Source organism: Phaethon aethereus (genome assembly GCF_964289735.1).
Source record: "Phaethon aethereus genome assembly, chromosome: 1".
NCBI lineage: Eukaryota > Metazoa > Chordata > Aves > Phaethontiformes > Phaethontidae > Phaethon > Phaethon aethereus.
In genome coordinates, this window is record NC_138575.1 from 93,923,326 (window position 1) to 93,942,493 (window position 19,168).

The window sequence follows — 19,168 nt, forward strand, 5'->3', positions numbered from 1 at the left end:
AGCTTACCCACAAACATGTTGCAATGTCCTCAAAGCAACCTGATCAGTTCTGGGTTTGTTTTTTTTTGAGGGGGGTGTTGTTTCTGAATTTAGAAATCCAATGTTTTAAGGAATTTGTGTGTTACCAGTTCTTGCAACTTCTTGTAACTTCTTGTAACTTCTTCTTGAAGTCTTAGTTTCTTGATTATGGCATTAAATCTTAGTTTTAATCACAATAATTAAAGTAAGTTTCTAGCCCTTGTGATTTCAGGAAAAAAGATAACTTGAAGATAGAGAAACCCAAAGACAATCAAGAGAAAACCTTAAAGGAAGGTTTCCTTAAAGGAAAAAAACCACAAAATCCCACTCATGATTTTTAAGACTTTTTTGGGCATCTGACACAATATCTGACTGCTTCAGTTGTCATACAACTGTACGACATTGTGTGCCATCCAAAGTCCAGGTCTGCTTTGTTTAACTGCAACCAGTTTTTGTAAAGACATATGCAGTAGGGCTACTTTCTGCCACCGTAGTCACAGTCAAATGCAAATATGCCTGAAAAGCAAAGTTAGCCAGAGTTTCACAAACATTTCCACGATTCTCATAGAAAATCACAGACGATGCTGAGAAACTTTGCATGCAGGGATGCTCGCAAAAAAGGAATTCAAAAGGACCAATGTTTTAGTTCATTTACAGAGTGGGACTCTGTAAATAAAACAGCTCTATAAAGTTGGCTCATGCCTATCCAGCAACCTTTGGCAAATGCAGAGGTCTTGTGTTTAGTATGCTGCGGGCAAGATACCACTTGCCCAACTGGTGTCAAGTCTGACAGCAATTGGGGTGGGGAAACAGAGGAAGCTCCGTATTTTTAACAGCTGTACTACCTCCTAGATTCACAAACTGAACAAACATGGAGCAAGGAGTTAAGCAGCTCATCAGAAAACTGGTACTGGGCTTTTATAAAGCTGACTACATCTATTTTATTACATCTTTCATATTCTTCTAAATGCCAATGATTGGTATAAATGTTTGCTTAAAACAAAGAAACCAAGGTACAACATTTTGAAATGCACAGTTAAAATAAGCATTAAACTTTCAACAGTACTGGGATACCTTGGATGTGTTGCCATATCTCATATTCTGTTGTCTCTCTTGTTAAATGTTTAGCTTAGAATAATACTGCTTGTCCTAAATATAATAAATCAGTATTATCAAGGATCCAGGATGTGTAATGTGACTAAGTCAAAAGACTGTTAGAAACTTTCCTTTTATATGTCCCGTTTTTTAAAGATTTTTCTCTCTCTTCTCTTTTGCACTTAGCCTTTGAAGTTTTTGAACTAGCTTTCACGAAACCCACAAAAGTGTTGACTAGAGGCAGAAGTCATCTTATCACTAAGTGATAAAACAAAATACATGGAAACAAATCTTGAATTGCAATAAGTAAAAGATTAGAAATGGTAGTTATAGCCCTGTAAGATAAAGCAAACTCAACTCTGCCAACAAAAGAAAGAGTCAACAAATACACATTTTTGTGTCTTCTTTTTAAGAAGTAAAATAAGCTGGTAACAACTTGCATGCAATTTGCTATGCCACAAACCCTGTATGATTTTAGTGGGCAGCAGTGTTTCAAGCTCAGTTTGAAGAGTTTGGTTCTGTGTTCCCTTCTCCCAACTTTGCCAGGCAAGGAATAAGCTGGCACACAAATCCATACTGTAACTGACCACAGGGACTACAGGGACTAAACAGAAAGATTTGCAGCAATAGTCCCTGGATCACTTTGATCACTAGAGGAGAGAGAGACTTTTACATTTCATTGAAGCTAAGAATTGTTTTCTAGGCAATCACATACAGGAGACTACTCCTAGAATGAGGCATTTGACAAATCTATGGAAAGTTCCTTTTGTTCTAACTAGGGAGTGATCTAGCTAAAAAGTGACTGTCTCCTACTTAAGAAGAGGACAGAGTGAGTTTTAGGGTGAATGGTTACATCCATGCAGACCGGCTAAAAGGCTTCAAAGGGAAGACAGCTATACCAGCTAACATAATTAATGAGAAACAGAGAGAAATGAGCAAAGCCTGAAGACCTGACTACTGTCTGTCCAGCAGGGGAAAAAATGCATAAACTGAATGACAAAAGAGGTATCCCTATGACATAAGTGCAGCATCAATACATTCACTATAGCTTTTCTTTTCACAGCTCTGTACTTTCTAAATATCTGTAAATGAGGATGACTATTTTGGGTGTTACAAATAAAAGCTGGTATTTGCATTTTTTATTGAACCTTGCTATTTAATGCAGGCAGAGGAACAAAAACACACCTCACCCAAGGGCAGTGCAAACCTAGAACCCAAGGCATGGATGTCTTGCCCAACTCACCTGTACCCACAGGCTAACGGAGCAAGCCCTCATTTGAGCAGGTGGAGAGCTGGCACTACTGGTCAGCGGAGGCAAAAGTGTCTTTCAGCAATTGCTGGTGACACGGTGTGCTGTCTGGCACACGAGTAAAACACTCAGATATGTGCCTAGGCTACAAGTGGGGCATCACAGAGAGACACACGAGCTTGGGGCATCACAGAGAGACACACGAGCTTTTTGCTCTCCTCTCCCTTCAGTGCATGCATTTTTTTTTCTTCCTCACTACCTCTTCTAAAAGATTTTGTTTTTCTTCCTCCACATGACAGACTTTTCTCCCCACACCTAACGGCCAAACTCCTTTTTCAGGCTTACAAATGCATGAAGAGAGTCAACTGCATTTTCAGACCTTCCAGTGTTTGAAAATCAGAACAGTGTCAGTTCAAATTTTAACCTTATTTGCAGTGACCCTCAAAAACTAGTTTCAACAGGCTCTTCTCAATCTCTTATCCTCCCTCTACTTTTACTAGTACATAACAAAAGACTGACTTACTTTTTTAATTACAAAAAGAAGCGTGAGACTTGCATTTCAACTAACCTATGATTTTTATTACAGAAAAAATTCACATCTTATTTTAAAGAGGGTTTTCTTAGTAAGTCAGACTCATTATTTCCTCAATCCCCACCCAAAGCAGAACAGTATTTTGTGAATATAATCAGCCTACAAGACTTTAAACAATTTTAAGTTAGGGCTGACACTTTTTTTTTAATTACTTCAAAATACCATGTCAAATTGGAACAATGACCAAGAAAATATACCAATATCTCCTTCCATTGCCTAAAGAAGAAAACAAAACAAAAACAACAAATAAACTTGCTAAATATTGCCAAGCTTGAAGAGAATCACATATAAATGCCACAGTCAGTGCTCCACATGAAAATGTAGCAAAAAAAATATGCAAGAGGCAATTAATTCCAACAAAGCAAAACTCTGGATTCTTTCAGGCTTTCATCCAAAAGACTGTACCCTATGATGGTGCTTATTTTACTCTTGTAAACTGCACATCTATTTGACATTTCCACAACAGTGTAAGCATTATTTTCAATTATTTCTTTCAAAGAAAAGCCCATCCTTGAACAAACTTACTTCTGGAATTTTGACTATTCCATGTTAATATTCATTGTTCATTTGTTAGCACTAATACAGTTTAGGATGATCTCCAAATTATTGTGATTTTAAGTATTTAACCTGGTAGACTTCAGTAAGCAGCAGGATGCCTATTTTATCCATATTAAAAGAACTTAATGACTGTTAAGTGATTTGCTATGCAAAATGGAAATGGTGCAATTCTGATATGACACCTGTCAAAGATCTTGGTAAGTAATTTGGACTGGGGTTTTTTTGCCACTTTTATTATTTTAAAATAAATCCAATATGATTTCAGATAAGAAATAGGGTTTGTTTTTTGTAATCTAACTTCTCATTTCACTGTCAAGAAAAGGTAGCAAAGCATTACTAGAAAATCTGTCAGCAGATCTGGATGGGAACATTCATCTGCCCATCCCACAAACATTTTCTTGATTTCAGAGTTGCTTTTGTACCGCCTTGGAACAAAATCAAGACCTTCTGAAGTTTTTCATGAAACCAACTGCACCACCAGCCCCACCCTCAACAATCTAGAGGTTGGTGCACTTTCCTGAGAAGTGCATGATCAAATTTCAAGTGCCTTTATTTCTTGATATAGATCAGGACCTGGTTAGATGCATCTCTTGGTCTCCATTTTGGCTTCAATGAATCAGCATTTTTCAGAAATAAAGTATTTCATCTCAACAAAAAGAAAAATTGTACCCAGATCTGTTGCTTACTTAAACTGGCAAAGAATTTTTGCAACCTTCACTTCAGCGCCAGATGCACTAACACTGACAACTGCACTGCCGCTAAATGGTACCTTGAGTTGCAGAGGACTGAGGAGAAGGACACACAGCAAATAGCTTCAGATCCAAAATGAGCAGGGCCCAATTTACTGCCCTCAAACAAGTAAGACACATGGTGTAGTCACAGCACTGGACTGACCCTCCATGAGTACTGCAGTAAAGGTTGGCTCTTGGAAGCTAAGAGGAACACTTCCACTGACTAAGGAGCATCAAGTTTTCATCTGCAGCTTCTTGTCCTGGCTCTGTCAGACTGGTGGGATGAAAAGCCCCTCACAGTGTGTCTGGGCCTCAGGTTTCGAATACACAATTACAGTAAGAACATCTCCTGACTTCGCAAAGATGTTGCAACAATATGCGTGTTGGCTGCTGCAGAGAACAGTAAGGTCGTTGACAAAAGAAGGTTTTTTCCCAGGTCCTTGTAAGGCATACAGTACAAAGAGATGTCAACTTATGGCAGGGGACACTTACATGCACTTTTAGCAGTTACACACTACTGGAATACTAACTTGTTAGCTCTGTATGATCACTTACATTCATGAAGTCAACAGGGACTTGTGAGTAGATTAGCAAGCTGTGAGCACAAATCATTTCATGTCCCAAAATTTCTAACTGAAAAACAGTTCCAGTTCTTCTCTTGTTTACAAGGCTTCACCCAGTTAAGGAGCACATTTCACGGCAAGTGAAGAACAGGAAGCACTGACCACAAATGGCCTAAAGACAATCCTGCAATGCGAAATCCATCCACTCAGGCTATTTACCAAATATGTCGGTGTTCTGCGTGTCATCAGAGAAAAGGAGATCAGTTCATGAATAGAAACAAAGACCTACCTAAATTCACAACGGATGGAAACACGCACTGACGATGCATTAAATGGAGTCAGAAGTAATTATGATGCTACTGAATGTCACATACAGCGGTGGCCGGGTAGCCCTAGAAAACCAGAAAAAGCCCAGGTTACCTCATGTAACATTTTAATACTATACCACAAAGCCTGCAATTAGCGCATTCTAGGTTTCAATTAAACAACCCAAGCACCTGCTCAGTTTGCAGATGCGGGTGTTCAGTATCCTGCTGAAGTCTTGCTGCAAGTGACAGGAGGTTTTGGACTGCCCCATTCTTGGTAAAAGCCAGAGGGAGTTTGGCCCCAAACACCTAGGCAGCTAAGATGGGAGTTCACAGTAAAGTAAAAGAATATAGGAGATGAGATGAGAAAGTGAAGTTGATTGAAAACCAACAGCCTTCAAGAAGAAAGGCAGCCTTCAGGAAGACAGGCAGCTTTCCACATGACTCAGTAAAATAACCCTGGCAAAGGCCAGGCTGCTTGGATTGATAGTTATTTTTAAATACAAATTGAATTGTAGTTTTTATTTTCCCAATTTACCTGTTCTTGTAACAGAATCTGCAGCAGCTTTGGAAATAGAGCCCGTGTGTTATGGTTTGAGAGCACGCAAAATTATCAGTATCAATCATCTAAATAATGCGTTGTGACCAAAATACGTATTTTCAAACTTCAAAACAGTTTTCTTATTAGTAAGAGAGCATGTTCTTAGCCAGAAGCTCCCACTAAGTCTAGTTAGTGAACATACTTCCTCTACTGTTTACTTTTCACATTTTCTAGAGCACATGGGATTTTACAAGAGGCATCCCAACAACAGATCTCAGAAAAAGAGACCAATGTCTCTCTTGAAATTTGGACTGCATTTTGCTGCTTTGGGGACTAGAGTAGGGTACTGGGGAGGCAAGGTAAGAATCTGTGTTCAAAGAAAATGCTTCCCACAAAGTGATTACTAAATTCAGAGGCTTTCATTTGTAAACACCTAACTTAGATCCTTTGCAAAGCACCGATTTGCAGGAAGGACCAAGAACTCGCTTTCCAAAAAGCAGGTCCTTCAAAAATAAATGAATTAGATAATGTCAGGAAATAACTGGATGTATCCAAAAGTCACTAATCAATTTTGTAAAAAAAAAAAACCCACCTCTGTCTTCTATTGTGCAACAGAGATCCCAGAATCTGATGCCCTCTTTCTTTCTAAACTGATAAAACTAGTTAATACAAATATAAAAGAACAGCTGCTACCCAAAGGATGCCCTTTCTTTTACCCTCTGTTTGAAGCAAAGAAAACCAGACTGCGAAACTGTGTGGCACTCTGCTCAGTTAGAGAACGAAACCTGGTCAGTGGTTTTTAAATCAATCCAAGTTTTCAAGCTTTAAAACTGGTACGCAAACAGCCAGAAAGTCAAGACTTAAAATGCAAAGAGCAGTTTTTCCCCTGAGGGACACCATGTCTAAATAAACACACACCAAATATTCACCCTATACATACAGTACCATGCACTTGGCCACTCACTTGACTTCCCTCTATGCACAGCCTAAACACCTGCATGACCACACCACCCATTTCCCCTGTCACCCACTCCTCACCCTCCCTCCTCTGGGAACCACAGAAACATCTACCCACACCTCACACAGCAAAACATTCAAAACATTACAAAAAGATTAAAAAAAAAAAAAAAGGAGAGAGGTGCATATTCAGTTATGCTAGCTTTGAACCTGTGGGAGTTACCCACCATGGGTACAATCATGCCACCTAAGGAAATGTTGCAGCTAAGGGCAGAAGCTTAATAGCTTTCAAGAAACATGTATGTATATAAACTTCCGCTCTTCTCATAACTAACCAGGACATTATGGATGGAGGGGTGCTAAGAAGCAAAGGGAGGGCAGACAAATGCACTGGAAAGTGCAATGGCATGCCCAAGATCTCACAGCAGCTCAGCTGTAGATAAGGTGCCAGATACTCTGATTTCTAGTCAAAGAACATGGCACTTCAGACCACTTAGGAACACTCAAGTAATTGAAAAACCCTTGTGGGTATCGTACCAGGAGGGAGAAAAGGGTTCAGGGAAAAGTCAAGAGTAAAGGTAAGGAAAGACCTGAAGAGGACACTTCCCCCCCGCCGCCCCCAAGAACAGAACAAAGAGTATACGGCGGATATGAAATGTGCTAAAACAAGGCACCCATGAGAAAATACGCTAGCACTTGAGAAGAGATAACATTTCAGAGCAGAGCTGCTGCACAGAAAAAGGACCAGCTCTAGCTAAAGGGAGACAATCAACCTTGAACCACACTTATAATCCAATAGCTTCTAGGGGTAACGTTTGGGCAGCATGAATCGATGGTGCCGTGGCATGCTCGTATTTGCATACTGACTTTAGAGGCTGCAGCCATCCTGAGGCTATTAAAAATGTCTGATATCCCTGCTGATTCATGAAAGAAGACATAACCCTCCTACTAATCTAGTTTTTAAGAACCTGTGCAACTAGACTACTGATGTTTATAGGTCCTTACCTCCACTGTCACCCAAATAAATATCAATTTAAGTCAGTGGGGAAACAGCTGTTTTAATTGAAATCAACTGGAGTTAAACTTAAAGAGATTTGGGGTTTGGCTGAATGAGAAGACCAAAAGCCTAACTCACAGACTACCTATCCAGTAGTGAACCCAGCTGGATTAGTGTTCCCTTTTAGAGTTCGTGCTAATGATTCATCTGCAAAAGGTCTAAAGACCCATGAAACTCCTATAATTATATGGCCTCATTCATCCATATAGAGAAGCCATCCAAATAGACGCTCCCAGCTGTGCTGCTGGACTAGGTTTCCCGATACTATTAGCTGCACCTTCTTTAAAATGCCCTTAAGCAACCTGGATAAAGTGCAGGGCAAGATCACACCAATTTAGGCACCTGTGTTTTCTGCTAAGGCATGCACACTCTTCTCATGTGGTCGTAAGAAGGTGAGTCAGCACCGTCAGGGAGCAATGCCAGACACAGGGACCTCCTCTGGGCAAGCACCGTAGGTCCTTTTGCAGTTCGTGCCTGGTTTAGACTTCATTTGTACCACAGCTTGAACTGGCAACTGCAACACCAGAAGCTGTGAACCTGCTCACCCAAATGCAGCGATCACAAGCAAGGGCAGCAAAGACGCAGTGATGGGAATATTAATATGGATGAACAAGCCTCGAGGGACCAGGACTGTACATCTGGGCTGCAAGCTGACACTGAAGTGCATGCTGGCATTTCTTCATCTATACCAAACCTGTGAGCTAGTCAAATGAAAGTAGCTCAGGTATCCTAACCCACGTGGCTACTATAGCTCTGGCTGCACTGTAGGCCAGTGCGTTATGCAGCGAAACCCCAGTGGTTCATGGGTTTGAAGGCTGACTCCCCTCTCCATTCTGTAAGAGGCAAAGCTAGCACCTTCTTCCAGCACCCAGCAGCTGGACACAAAGCATCACGGCGGAACGTGCCCTAAGGATCAGGCAAAACCAAGCCTGCCACCCTCAAGTGTGGAGTTCAGGATGGGACAAGGTTTCTGCCATAAGAAGGGACCAGCTGGGAGGGTGCTGGAGGGAGCGAGTCCCAGGGAGGCAAGCTTCCCACTCCGCTTGCCAGAAGGCCATACTACCCCAGCAGCATCTGCATCCCTGCACACCCAGCCCTCCCACAGCCCTCAGCTACCAGCCTGGCTCTCCAGACCTCTGGCACAGGCAAAACAGGCAGCAGGGCTCACAGCTGATGTGCTGCTCTACCCCTGGATGCCCCCTAGGCCATGCACCCACACAGTGCCCACTTCAGCCATGCCCAAAAGTCAGAGGTGGAGAGTGAGGCTAAGTAAGTGTGTCAAAAAAATAAAATAAAAAAATAAAAAAATAAAAAAACATGTATTTGCTTTAAGACCAGAGAGGAAAACATGTGCCCTAAAGCAAGTCTTGTGAAAAGGTCCAGAGGAAGTGAAAAAGGAAGATTACAATAAAAACAGGATTTCCAAAACACTGCATATGACCAAGTGAACAAGGACCAAAGTATACAGTCTTATAATTAAACTAAAACAACAACAAAAACCAATTGTCAGTTAATCTTATGCTGAATTCAGCCTCTGCATGGAAGTGTCCACATTTTTATCGGACAGAAAAGCAAACCACGGGCTCCTGCCATACAATGGGTATGATTCAATTAGTGTATGAAACACGCGTAGAATGAAGGTGATAAATTGTAGTGTAAAAATACAAAGGCTGAGCTGTCTGCTAACAGCTGTAGAATGCTACTGTTTTTTGACACAGAGGCTCTTGTTCACAGAAAGGACAAATAGTAACGTGCAACCTTCTTCCTTTTTATTTTAAGGCAAACTTGTATTCTGACTCATGCTTTAACACAAGTGGCATTACCAGTGCGGCACAGCTGGAAAAGACCTCAGGCAATCATCTAGTTCACTAAGAGCAAATACACATAGATTATTCTTGACATGTATCTGTCAAAAAACATAAGGGTAGGCCATCATTTATCCTCAGAATTCACAAAGTTCACTGAAAATCATGAGATGCCATGCAAATATATTCAGAAGATTCTTTTAATTGCTTTTGAACTCATAGGTTTACCCTTTAACCACATGCTTTCTTTGCAAACAGGAGGGGAAACAAACATTCTTTTAAAAAGAAAGCTGATGGGCTTTGAGGATATAACCACCTGTTAGCACCATCATATTGTCAGTTCACTCAGGGAAGGGACACGCTCCCACACACCAGTTTAGACGCTTCAAAAACAGGTTTTTCATTTACTCAGTTATTTGTCAGGTCTGTGATTTACTCAATCAAGAGAGCCAATGATAAACGATGGCACCCTGTGGGAGCAAGTGCTTGTGGAGTACTGAAGAACTTTCTGCATTCATGCTCCATATTTTGATTTTATGTGTTATGACATAACATGAGTTAGCAATGTCTGCATTACCTGCCAGCCCCGTATGCTGGCTAGCTGCCAATGAGTTGCCCAACAGGCTTGTAACAGCACCCGGTATTCTTGTCTTTTGACACAAGTGTTTTTCTCCAGGTTGACAGATAACAGTGTATTTCTAACACTGCACATGAGCTGGCAAAAATTGCTGACCTACATTGAGTCAATTCAATACAGAAATATTTCTTTTCCTCCCTCATTCAGTGCACCCTCCACAATAACAGATGACTGAGCAAAAGGTGCTTACGATCAAGTGGAAGATTTCTAAACCTGACAGCTAATAGGAAGTCCTCAGAAGAAGGACAGAGTTTATGTGGACAAAGGATGTTTTTACAAATCTAGAAGGTAATCAGATGAACGACTATTTTGCATGAAGCATTGCTTCTCAATATATATTAAAGTATTACATGTCATGTATGTATGTACTGATCTTATATAGTAGATCTTTATTTTTCTGAGGTATTATGTGGGAAAATTGGTAACCCCAAATAAAATTAGCATTCTCTCCCACCACCAATATCTACCAGAATTATTTTTACAAAATATGACTTCTATCAAAATAACCTTATTATTAGACTATGAAAAGCTCCTTTTAAATCTAAAATTCACTGCAGGCTTTCACCTGCCAAAAAAGACTTAGAGTCACTTAAATCACTAAAATAACTGTATAGGTATGTAACTCCAACAATTTTTGACACCCAAAAAGGAGAAATACGAGACTTCCCACTTTCATGCCAAGCAAAGCAGCTCAGAAGAATGGGAAATCTAAAATGCTGAATTAGCCAACAGATACAGTGGCAGTTTAACTGACAAAAGACAGCATTAAACTGATGATACAACAGCCCGTAACTATTAACAAGGTTTGATTTGTATGGGTTTTTTTCTTTTTAAAAAAAGAACGTTGCATTTTACTGACCACAACTGAAAACAGGTTAGTCCGGCAGATCATGCATCCGTGCCGGCTGTTTTGCAGTTCTGCACTCTCCAAGCGGCAAAGCCAAACTGAGCCGCCATTTTGAAGACACCTCTGCAAGGAAGGTTACCTGGGAGGGTCTGTACTCCACTGCAAAGGGAGCGATCCTCCACTGGCAGGACTTTTTAACATCGTCACCCCGGAGAAAGGCAAGAGACAAAGGAGCCTTTGGAGAGAAGAGAAAATGTTACAACTAGGGGAAAAAAAATAATCTTTAAGTGGTGGTTCTGAGCAGTGAACTTAATCCACTGGTTTTCAAGCACCGAGTTTCTCTTGCACTTGCAGCTTTCGCCTCTTAAGGGGACTCGTGAATAAAGCAGCCTCAAACCCAGTATCAGAATCCATTTAACAAGGATGCTACTGTAAACCTGGAGATAGGAAGCTGTGAAAATGAAATATCTGCGCTCTTCACTGACATATATCACAGCTGTACTTGTAAATACTTATTCTGCTCTTAAGATCTTCAGTAATCGGTGCAACTTGGGGTCGATAGCGACTTCTCTTATAAACCATTTTCAGATATAGTCCTAGTGTGGCAGTTAGTGCTTCTCCCACGAGACATGGACAGTACCTGATGCTGTGGCGCACATTCGAACGCCGCCGCCTTTATGGCACCAGGAAACTTCAATAAAGCGGTTTTGTCACAGCTACTGTCAAGACAGTTAGCTTGCACTTGTGCTGCAATTTTCTAGGTTTCAGAATAGCAAAACCAGAAGTGTTCATTAAAGCAGTTTTTGAGAAGCGACCTAGTCCCATATCATCCCCCAAATCTAAGTGTAAAGAGGAATTCTGTAATATGGGATCGTTTGGTTTGGCACACCCTCGCTCCCCCTGAAAAAAATTAGGGTTTCCAAAGCCCAGCGTTATACAGCCAAGCGGCAGGAGCTCCCACCTCACTGGTAAGCACGCAGGTAAGCGGGCAAACATATGCGAAAAACCGTCTTTCTACATATTACGGAAACAACATTCAAACCCTCCCCACCCAACACCGTCCTAGCTGCAGCCTCTCAAACCCAACTCAGCCCATGCCAAAACACCCTTCCCCTACCCCAGGCTCCACAGCTGGGCTGTCGCCGGCCGCGAAGGAGCGGTTCAGCCATCCCAGTCGCACCAAAAAGTGGGTTTATTGCTATAAAACTGCTCCTGCATCACCGCGGGCACCTCTGCCCGACTCCCGCTGTCCCGAGCAGACCCAGTTGAGGGCTGGGGACCCCCTTGGCCTTCCCAGGCGAGGCTTTTGGCACCCGGCCGCCAGGAGAACCGCCGGCCCACTACGTGCAACGGGGCCGGCCCAGCCTGGCGGCGGCTGCCCGAGCCCGCCAGTGCGCGCCTGGGGTACCGCAGCTCCCCAAAAACTAACAGCACCCGCCAATACTGAAGTGAATTAGTGAGTGTGTGTGTGTGTCTGCCCGGGGGCGGAGGCGCCGTGGCAGCAGCACGCCTCTCCCAACGCCCCGGCTCTCCCGCTGCCCGAGCCTACCTGTGCGCCCGGGCCGCTCCCGGCGCCGCCGCCGCCCCGGCCCCGAGCGGGACGGGAGTGCAGCGGGAGCGGCGGCGGCGGCGGGGCCGGGAGCGAGGCGGAGGTGGTGGGGGGTGTGTGTGTGGGGGAGAGGCCGGCGGCATCGCGTGCGAAGCGGGCGGCGGCGGCGGTGCCGCTCTGAGTCAGTGCTCGCCGCGGCGGCGGGAGACCGCGGGCTGTGAGCGAAAGGGAGACAGGCGCTGAGTGATCTCTGCCGCCCGCCGGCGGGCCGCCTGGCACGCAAGGTTTCCTGTCAGCCGCCCGCGCCTCGCCGGGCCGACGCTGTCCTCCGGCCGGCCGCGTTTAAGTCCCCTCGTCCCGGAGCCTCCCAGCTGCCCCGCCTGAGGCCTTTCTCTTGCCTCCGCCGGGCACCCCCGGTCGCTCCCTCCCTTCGCGCTGCTGGAGAGCGGCGGCCGCCTCTCGCGGCGCCGTCCGCGCCCCCCCGCCGCGGGGCTGGCCGCGGCTGACCGCCGCTTCCCTCCGTGGGCCGCCGCGGGGCCTCCCCTGGAACCACCTGCGTTTGCTGGGTGCCAGTTTTCGGTATTGACATCTCGCACCCACCCCACCCCCGTGTGTCATTTGGGTGTTTTCTTTTAAAATTTGAAAAAGCTTTTTTTTGCCAAAAGCCTGTGGAAAGCGCAGAACCATCCGAAAGAAAGTAGTGTCAGCTCCACACCTTGCTGGCTGTCCACCGTCTTTGTCCGCTCCCTCACGGCGGTGGCCGCGCCTCTCTGTCCCTGCCCGCCCGGCCGTGCGCTGCCATCACCAGAGGACAAAAAATAAAACGCCTTTAGATGGAAACGTGTGTGCGTGGGGTGTGTGTGTGTAGGGGAAACCGCCACATGGCTCTTCAAGTGTGACTACCAGCCGTAAATTTCAAATACGGTACCTGACTTTCTCCAGTCCTCATCGTGTCTCCATGGAAGGAGAAAACGCCTTGCGTTCAGGTTGCTGCTGCTGAAGGACTTGGGCTGTTTGTTGCTGTCAACAAGGACAGCCGCCATTGCTGACAGCAGCGCACAGCCCAAGGCGTTCGTTTGTCCAATCACATTAATTCGTGACTTTTCCAAGTGTTAAAGTAAGAGTTGAGGGGAACTAGGAAGTGTAAAAGCCCAATAGTTATGTGACAGCGAAACTCTGAGCCACTGAAAATGGTGTAAAGTACCCCGCATAATAGATACTTTTCGAGAAAGGGTGTTTTTGCAGAAATCAGGAACACATGAGATGCTATTCATCCATCTCGGAAACAACAGAAAACTGGCATTTCTTAAGATTTCATTTCAATGGATTCGGTTGAACCAGTTACACCACAAGCTTTCCCAAAGCTGCTAAGTGAATGATGATTACTCACAAAGAAAGTTTCTGTGACATGAATCTCACTGAAGTGAACGCTTCACTTACGAAGCCTTTCCAAGAATCTTGAAGCACTCAGTGAACTTTCACATACATCACTTGGGAAGTGATTTCCATCCCTGTTTTACAAAGAAATCACAGATTAAGCTGTTTATTCCCACTGAAAAGTGCGAGTAGATGTGAAATATTTTAACTTAGTAAGTAAAACATACAGCCCTCTCATTACCTACCCCATGTATTTGCGCCAGGATCTCCTTTGGGATAATTTTTTTTTTTTTTCCCCTACCTGATCCCAGCCTGAATGCTGTCTCAGCTGCTAGTTTCTGCCTTTAAGGAATTCACCAAAGGGTGATACCAGTAACGTCAGGGTCAGAATGGCAGTGGGAGGTTTTCTGCTTTGCTCATCGTAAGCTGCCCTACATTGTAGATTGTACAGCAGATTAACCATCTGGAAGGTTTTCTGTTTCCTTCTTTTAAAGCTTACAAATGCATAGATAGCTACATGATCAGGAGATTCAGTACAAACAAATACAGAGATCTATGGGCTGATTCAATTTTGCCTGTATACTAAAATCAGTCAGATATCAAACAGCTAATCAGCAGGTGGCTGTTTTGGATTTTCTGGAGGTTACAGTGCAAAAGAATGAAAGGGTTATAATAAAGTGCATGTAACAAAATATCAAAAATTCATTAAGTTTTAGCATGGAATTCATACCAGGTACTGCAGAGCTCCAGCTCCAGCTGTGTAGTGATGCGATATAGCAGTGCCGCTGGATTGTGCTGATGAAGCCACACAACAAGCGTGGAACGCAACATGAACCCCCTATATTTTCCAAACATTTTCCTACCTTTTTTGTCAGTGCATACAAATAGATTCAAAAGGCTGAAGCAATGGTTTCCAGGACCCAAACTCTTACGGGCACATTCAGGCTCTTTCATATGACTCATGACTTTCACTCTTTCAGAAAGAAATACTTTTGAAGTGCCAAAAGAACAAGCTCTATCCTGAGAAAACTCGGAATGACGAATTCTTCCCTGGGGCGAGATGGGAATTAAGCTGCAGGGCTTCTCCTACAAGGGTTGTATTTGCGAAAAAAGAGAGAAAAACTGAGCAAACACATTCAAAACAAGCAGGTAGGAAATAATCTTTGTAGCAGAAAGAGCTGAAGTGACTGCCTTTTTCATGTGGTAAACACACTTATCAGCCCAAACCGTGCTGTTCTAAACCTTTTAAATACTGGTGCACTTACATAATGCATATGCATGTGCACATTCATGTGTGACCAGGTAAGCGCAGACAGTCTGAATAAAACAGGCAGCAATAAAGATATAATAATAATAATATAAAAAATAACATTAAAGCAATAAACTTTCTGCAAAAGAGCTCTGCAGAAGTGGTGAAGCAACCGAAGATGGAAGAAGTTGCTGCTCTGCAGCTCTGCTCTTTTTATTACAGACAAATGGTTAAGTTCAAGTTTATATTGATAGCTGATCTGATTGGTAACAACAGCAGCAACAAAATAAAAAAATCCCACCCAAAACCCCAAAAGACCAACCCCAAAACATAAGGGACTCATTTCATCTGTATGATTGATAGCCTACCAAATTGCTCCAACAGGATGACAGCGACAACAGGTTCAAGTTTGTGCTAAAGCAAACTCTTCTCAGTAGCAAAGATCTTGGGAGAGGAAATTCAGACTGGGGCAGTGGAAGCTTTGGAGAATCAGGTACTGCTGTCAGTCATTCTGATCATTGAGAAAGAAAGTGGACACGCACATTTTCAGTATCCAGCACTTCAGGTTGGAGAAAGAGCCTTACTGTTAGCTTAGGGCGTTCTTCCCCACCAACGCTGCCCGAGCAATAGGACTATTGCAGTTCAACAACGGCAAAGCCGTCTCTTCTGAGATGATCCAATACTGTTTTAAAATGCGGAGAACATGTTAAAATAAAGGCCTGGAACTGTGTATGTGGGGCAGGGCAGTTCTCCTACCAGTGCTAGTGGGAGGTTGGCACAGAGATAACTGGATGGAATATAGCCTTCATCTATTAACTAGCCTTTTGTCAGCTATTTGAGTTAATTTCTATAGTCAAACCGGGGGGGTGGGGTGGGGGTGGGGGTGGGGGTGGGGAGGTGGAGCGGGGCAGGCAGGGAGAGATAGCCTTGAGGAAATAGAGTAATTGCTGCTGATTCTTTCACTTCAATCTCTATAGCTTCTCCCTTCTCCCTGTCACCCCCCATCTCTCCCCTTGCTCTCTTGCACACTTCCATGGGAAGGGCCAAACACTGATATCTCCCAGTTCCTCCTTGGGCTTCTCCACTTCTCTTGCTTCCCCTACTCAGTTGTTGGTTACCTGATAGTCTAGAAATGGTGTCAGGGAGCAGCAAGAGCTGGGCTATTCCAAGAGGGAGGACAAGCCAGGAGCCAGCAGCAACCACAGCACAAGTAGTGATACCCCCAGCCAGGACACAGTCCCACTGTACCCAAGCAGAGGCAAAGTAGTAACTGTGACAAGGTCCTTCAGCCATACTTTCAGTTTTAGATTTAAGAACCCAATGAGGGGAAAGTAAATGGAGATGTGCCTTAAAAGACAGCAGCATTGCTTTGCAGTTATTAGGCAAATCTCCTTTTGCCAGTTGTAGCAATGCTGTCCCTCCTAAGCAGTAGCTCTGCCCATGCGCATGTGACTGCTAGATCTCAGGCTAGCAGGGTTTTGTTTTAGCCTCTGCTGCAGTATCCCAGTGTGATTGCAGACAAATTGCCTGCTTGTTTCTGCTTGCTTAATGATGAAGTAGATGGATTTCTTTATCCAGTGTGGGCATCTGAGATGAGGCAATTACACAGGGCTGACAAGGACCTTCCAGGTCTTTGTAGACAGTCCTGTGTATTAGGTGCCCCTCTCATAAACTGATCACACTACCTTGAAGATAGTGAGAAATTTCCCCCTCATTTCTCCTTTGGAAAGGCTGTTCAGTAGCCTTACTGGTTGGCTGATGAAACATACTTTCCAAGTCCTGCTCAGACTGATGGACAGTTCAGTTTACTAGCATTTGTTTTCCCAAATTATCTGGAATCTTCAGACTGTTGATACAGGTGCACCTACTTGCTTCTTACCTAACCAAGAAGCACAATCAGTAGGACTTAATATTTCATGGTCTTTCCTGATGTGAGGTTATGGTTGCCATGTTGTGGCTACCCTGAAAGATGCTCAGGTAGTGCCCCCACCCAAGAAGAACCTGAGCTTAGTTAAATGTACCTGAACAGACAGGGTTTGTTAGCATTGCATGCAACAACTTCTTGCTGTGAATCACTGCCACATTCTCAGCAGAATGGAATGCCAAGGTGGATATGATTTTGTAACAGTTAATACAAACAGGAAACTTAAGGAAGTGTAACAACCAACATTTTTTTATTAGAGGGGCAATGGCCAAGCCATTCAGGAGGAATTAATTTTCAGGATTTGGCTACAGGAGAGCTCTACAATCTCATTGCCTTCCCCATGCCTAGCAGCGGGTTTTTTTCGGGGGAGACTTCAGCAGATGCCTTCCATCCTTTGGTCTTTGAAGCTGGGTTCCCTCTTGTGGCATTAAGAGGAGCATCGATTCTGTCTTATTGACTGATCTTGGTCCATAGTAGAGGCAGCGGGAAAGAGGACACTGCAGGGTGCTACCAACTCACATCAGGAAACACTGACTTGTCTTCATCTGGCTAGTAGCCTAGGACTCTTGTGTACCACAGGTTCTTTATTTTTTCCATCAGCTGTTCAGCCAGTATACTGAGTTTAGTTGTTTCTCTGATGAGGAAGTTCCTGAAGGAGATGACAGTGTATGTGGTAAGATACACAAATACGTGAGGGTAATCTCCATCTGGTACAGTTATCACACTGCCTGTCACTGAGAGTGCAAAGCTCCTCAGCAGTCCTAGAGGGGCTTTCCTCAGAAGACAAGACTAGGCAGTATGTGTTTGACATGAGTTACATGAAACTGTATCTCTTGGATCTTCATGCTTTTCCTTTTGTGAAGAAACTCGTCTTCTTTGAGGAATACGTATTTATAGCTAGAGCTAGTTCTGTGGTTTGTGTTGAGTGACAGCAGTGTTTCCCAGCACCTCCAGTACTTAGCCCCCCACAGACAGTGCCACAGCACCTTTCCAGCGGGGCTGATTCCCCACTAGCCAGTGGCCCCCTCCCTCACTACCCATTTAAAAAGAGCAGTACCTGCTATCCCCACGAGCATCGTCATGTTCAGTGTGCAACCCTGGGAAGAGCTTGCACTTTCACATAAAACAATAATGTCCCACCCAGCTTTCCAGCACCCCGCTGCCATTGTGGTCACATCAGGCTTTGGTTGCCGATTCATTTCCCTGTGGGTCTCCCTGTATAGATACTTGATTAATCTGTTCTTTCTCCCACGCCTCCCTCTCCCTTTCCACCCATGGCTGTTGCAGTGCTAGCACAGAAGATCTTTCCATACCTGGTCACAACAACTGCTGGAGTCTGGGCAGCATCCACCAAGAACTGACCAACTCTAGGGGACATCTTGTTCACAGTTTCATAGATGTAAGCTGCAATTGCGTCAGGGATGACCAACCAGTCACGGCGGTCTCTCTCAAAGATGGACTTTGAGTGCACTTCTGAGAAAGAGGAAGCAAAAAAACATGAGTCTTTTCCAGTCACTTGTGTCTCTGATATCTTCCCCCAAGCGCAGTGGGAAGAGACTTGAAATTCTGAGATTCAAAGCCTCCCCCAGAACTTGTTGTAGCAGCATCCAGCAGCACCTCATCACTCATTTTTGGGCATCGAGGTCATAGGCCTTACATGGCCAGAGTATTTGCACCAGGTACAGACAATTTTCATGCCCAGGCCCCTACTGACATGTTTCATGCTGCCAAGCACCATCTATTCATAGTCTTGAACTGTGTTATTTGGCTTCAGTCCTACTTTATGGATGGGTCAGACTTCTCTAAGGCAAGTGAGAGCCCATAGAGCTAAGCCTTGTCTCTGGCAGGGAGAAAAGCTTTTCAGACTTACCAGGGAGGGTGGTGCTAAGGAGCAGAATCAGAGCTATCACCAATGCCCTGGATTGCAGCATTGTTTGGAGTACTGGTCCCACTCTCTACACCAAAAGATCTGATGGAGTCAGCATACAACATTTTGTTTGTTTTCAGAGAAATAAAACATAGCAGTTAAGCACCAGATTTTTGCACGAAGCCTAACCAATAAATGAAGAAGAGAACAGGAAAGATCATAATGCATTTCCTCTGAAGTGAGGAAA

General features: G+C 44.0%; 1 protein-coding gene across 1 annotated transcript; it reads right to left on the reverse strand.

Annotated features, from left to right (window-relative positions):
• Positions 1–17,603: 17,603 nt before the first annotated feature.
• On the reverse strand, positions 17,604–18,985 carry LOC309403025 (apovitellenin-1; the record flags this gene model as incomplete). The annotated part of the gene is made up of 3 exons (XM_081997014.1): positions 17,604–17,703; positions 18,368–18,527; positions 18,925–18,985. 3 exons carry the CDS (start codon positions 18,983–18,985, stop codon positions 17,604–17,606), a joined length of 321 nt encoding a protein of 106 aa, XP_081853140.1.
• Positions 18,986–19,168: the final 183 nt, after the last annotated feature.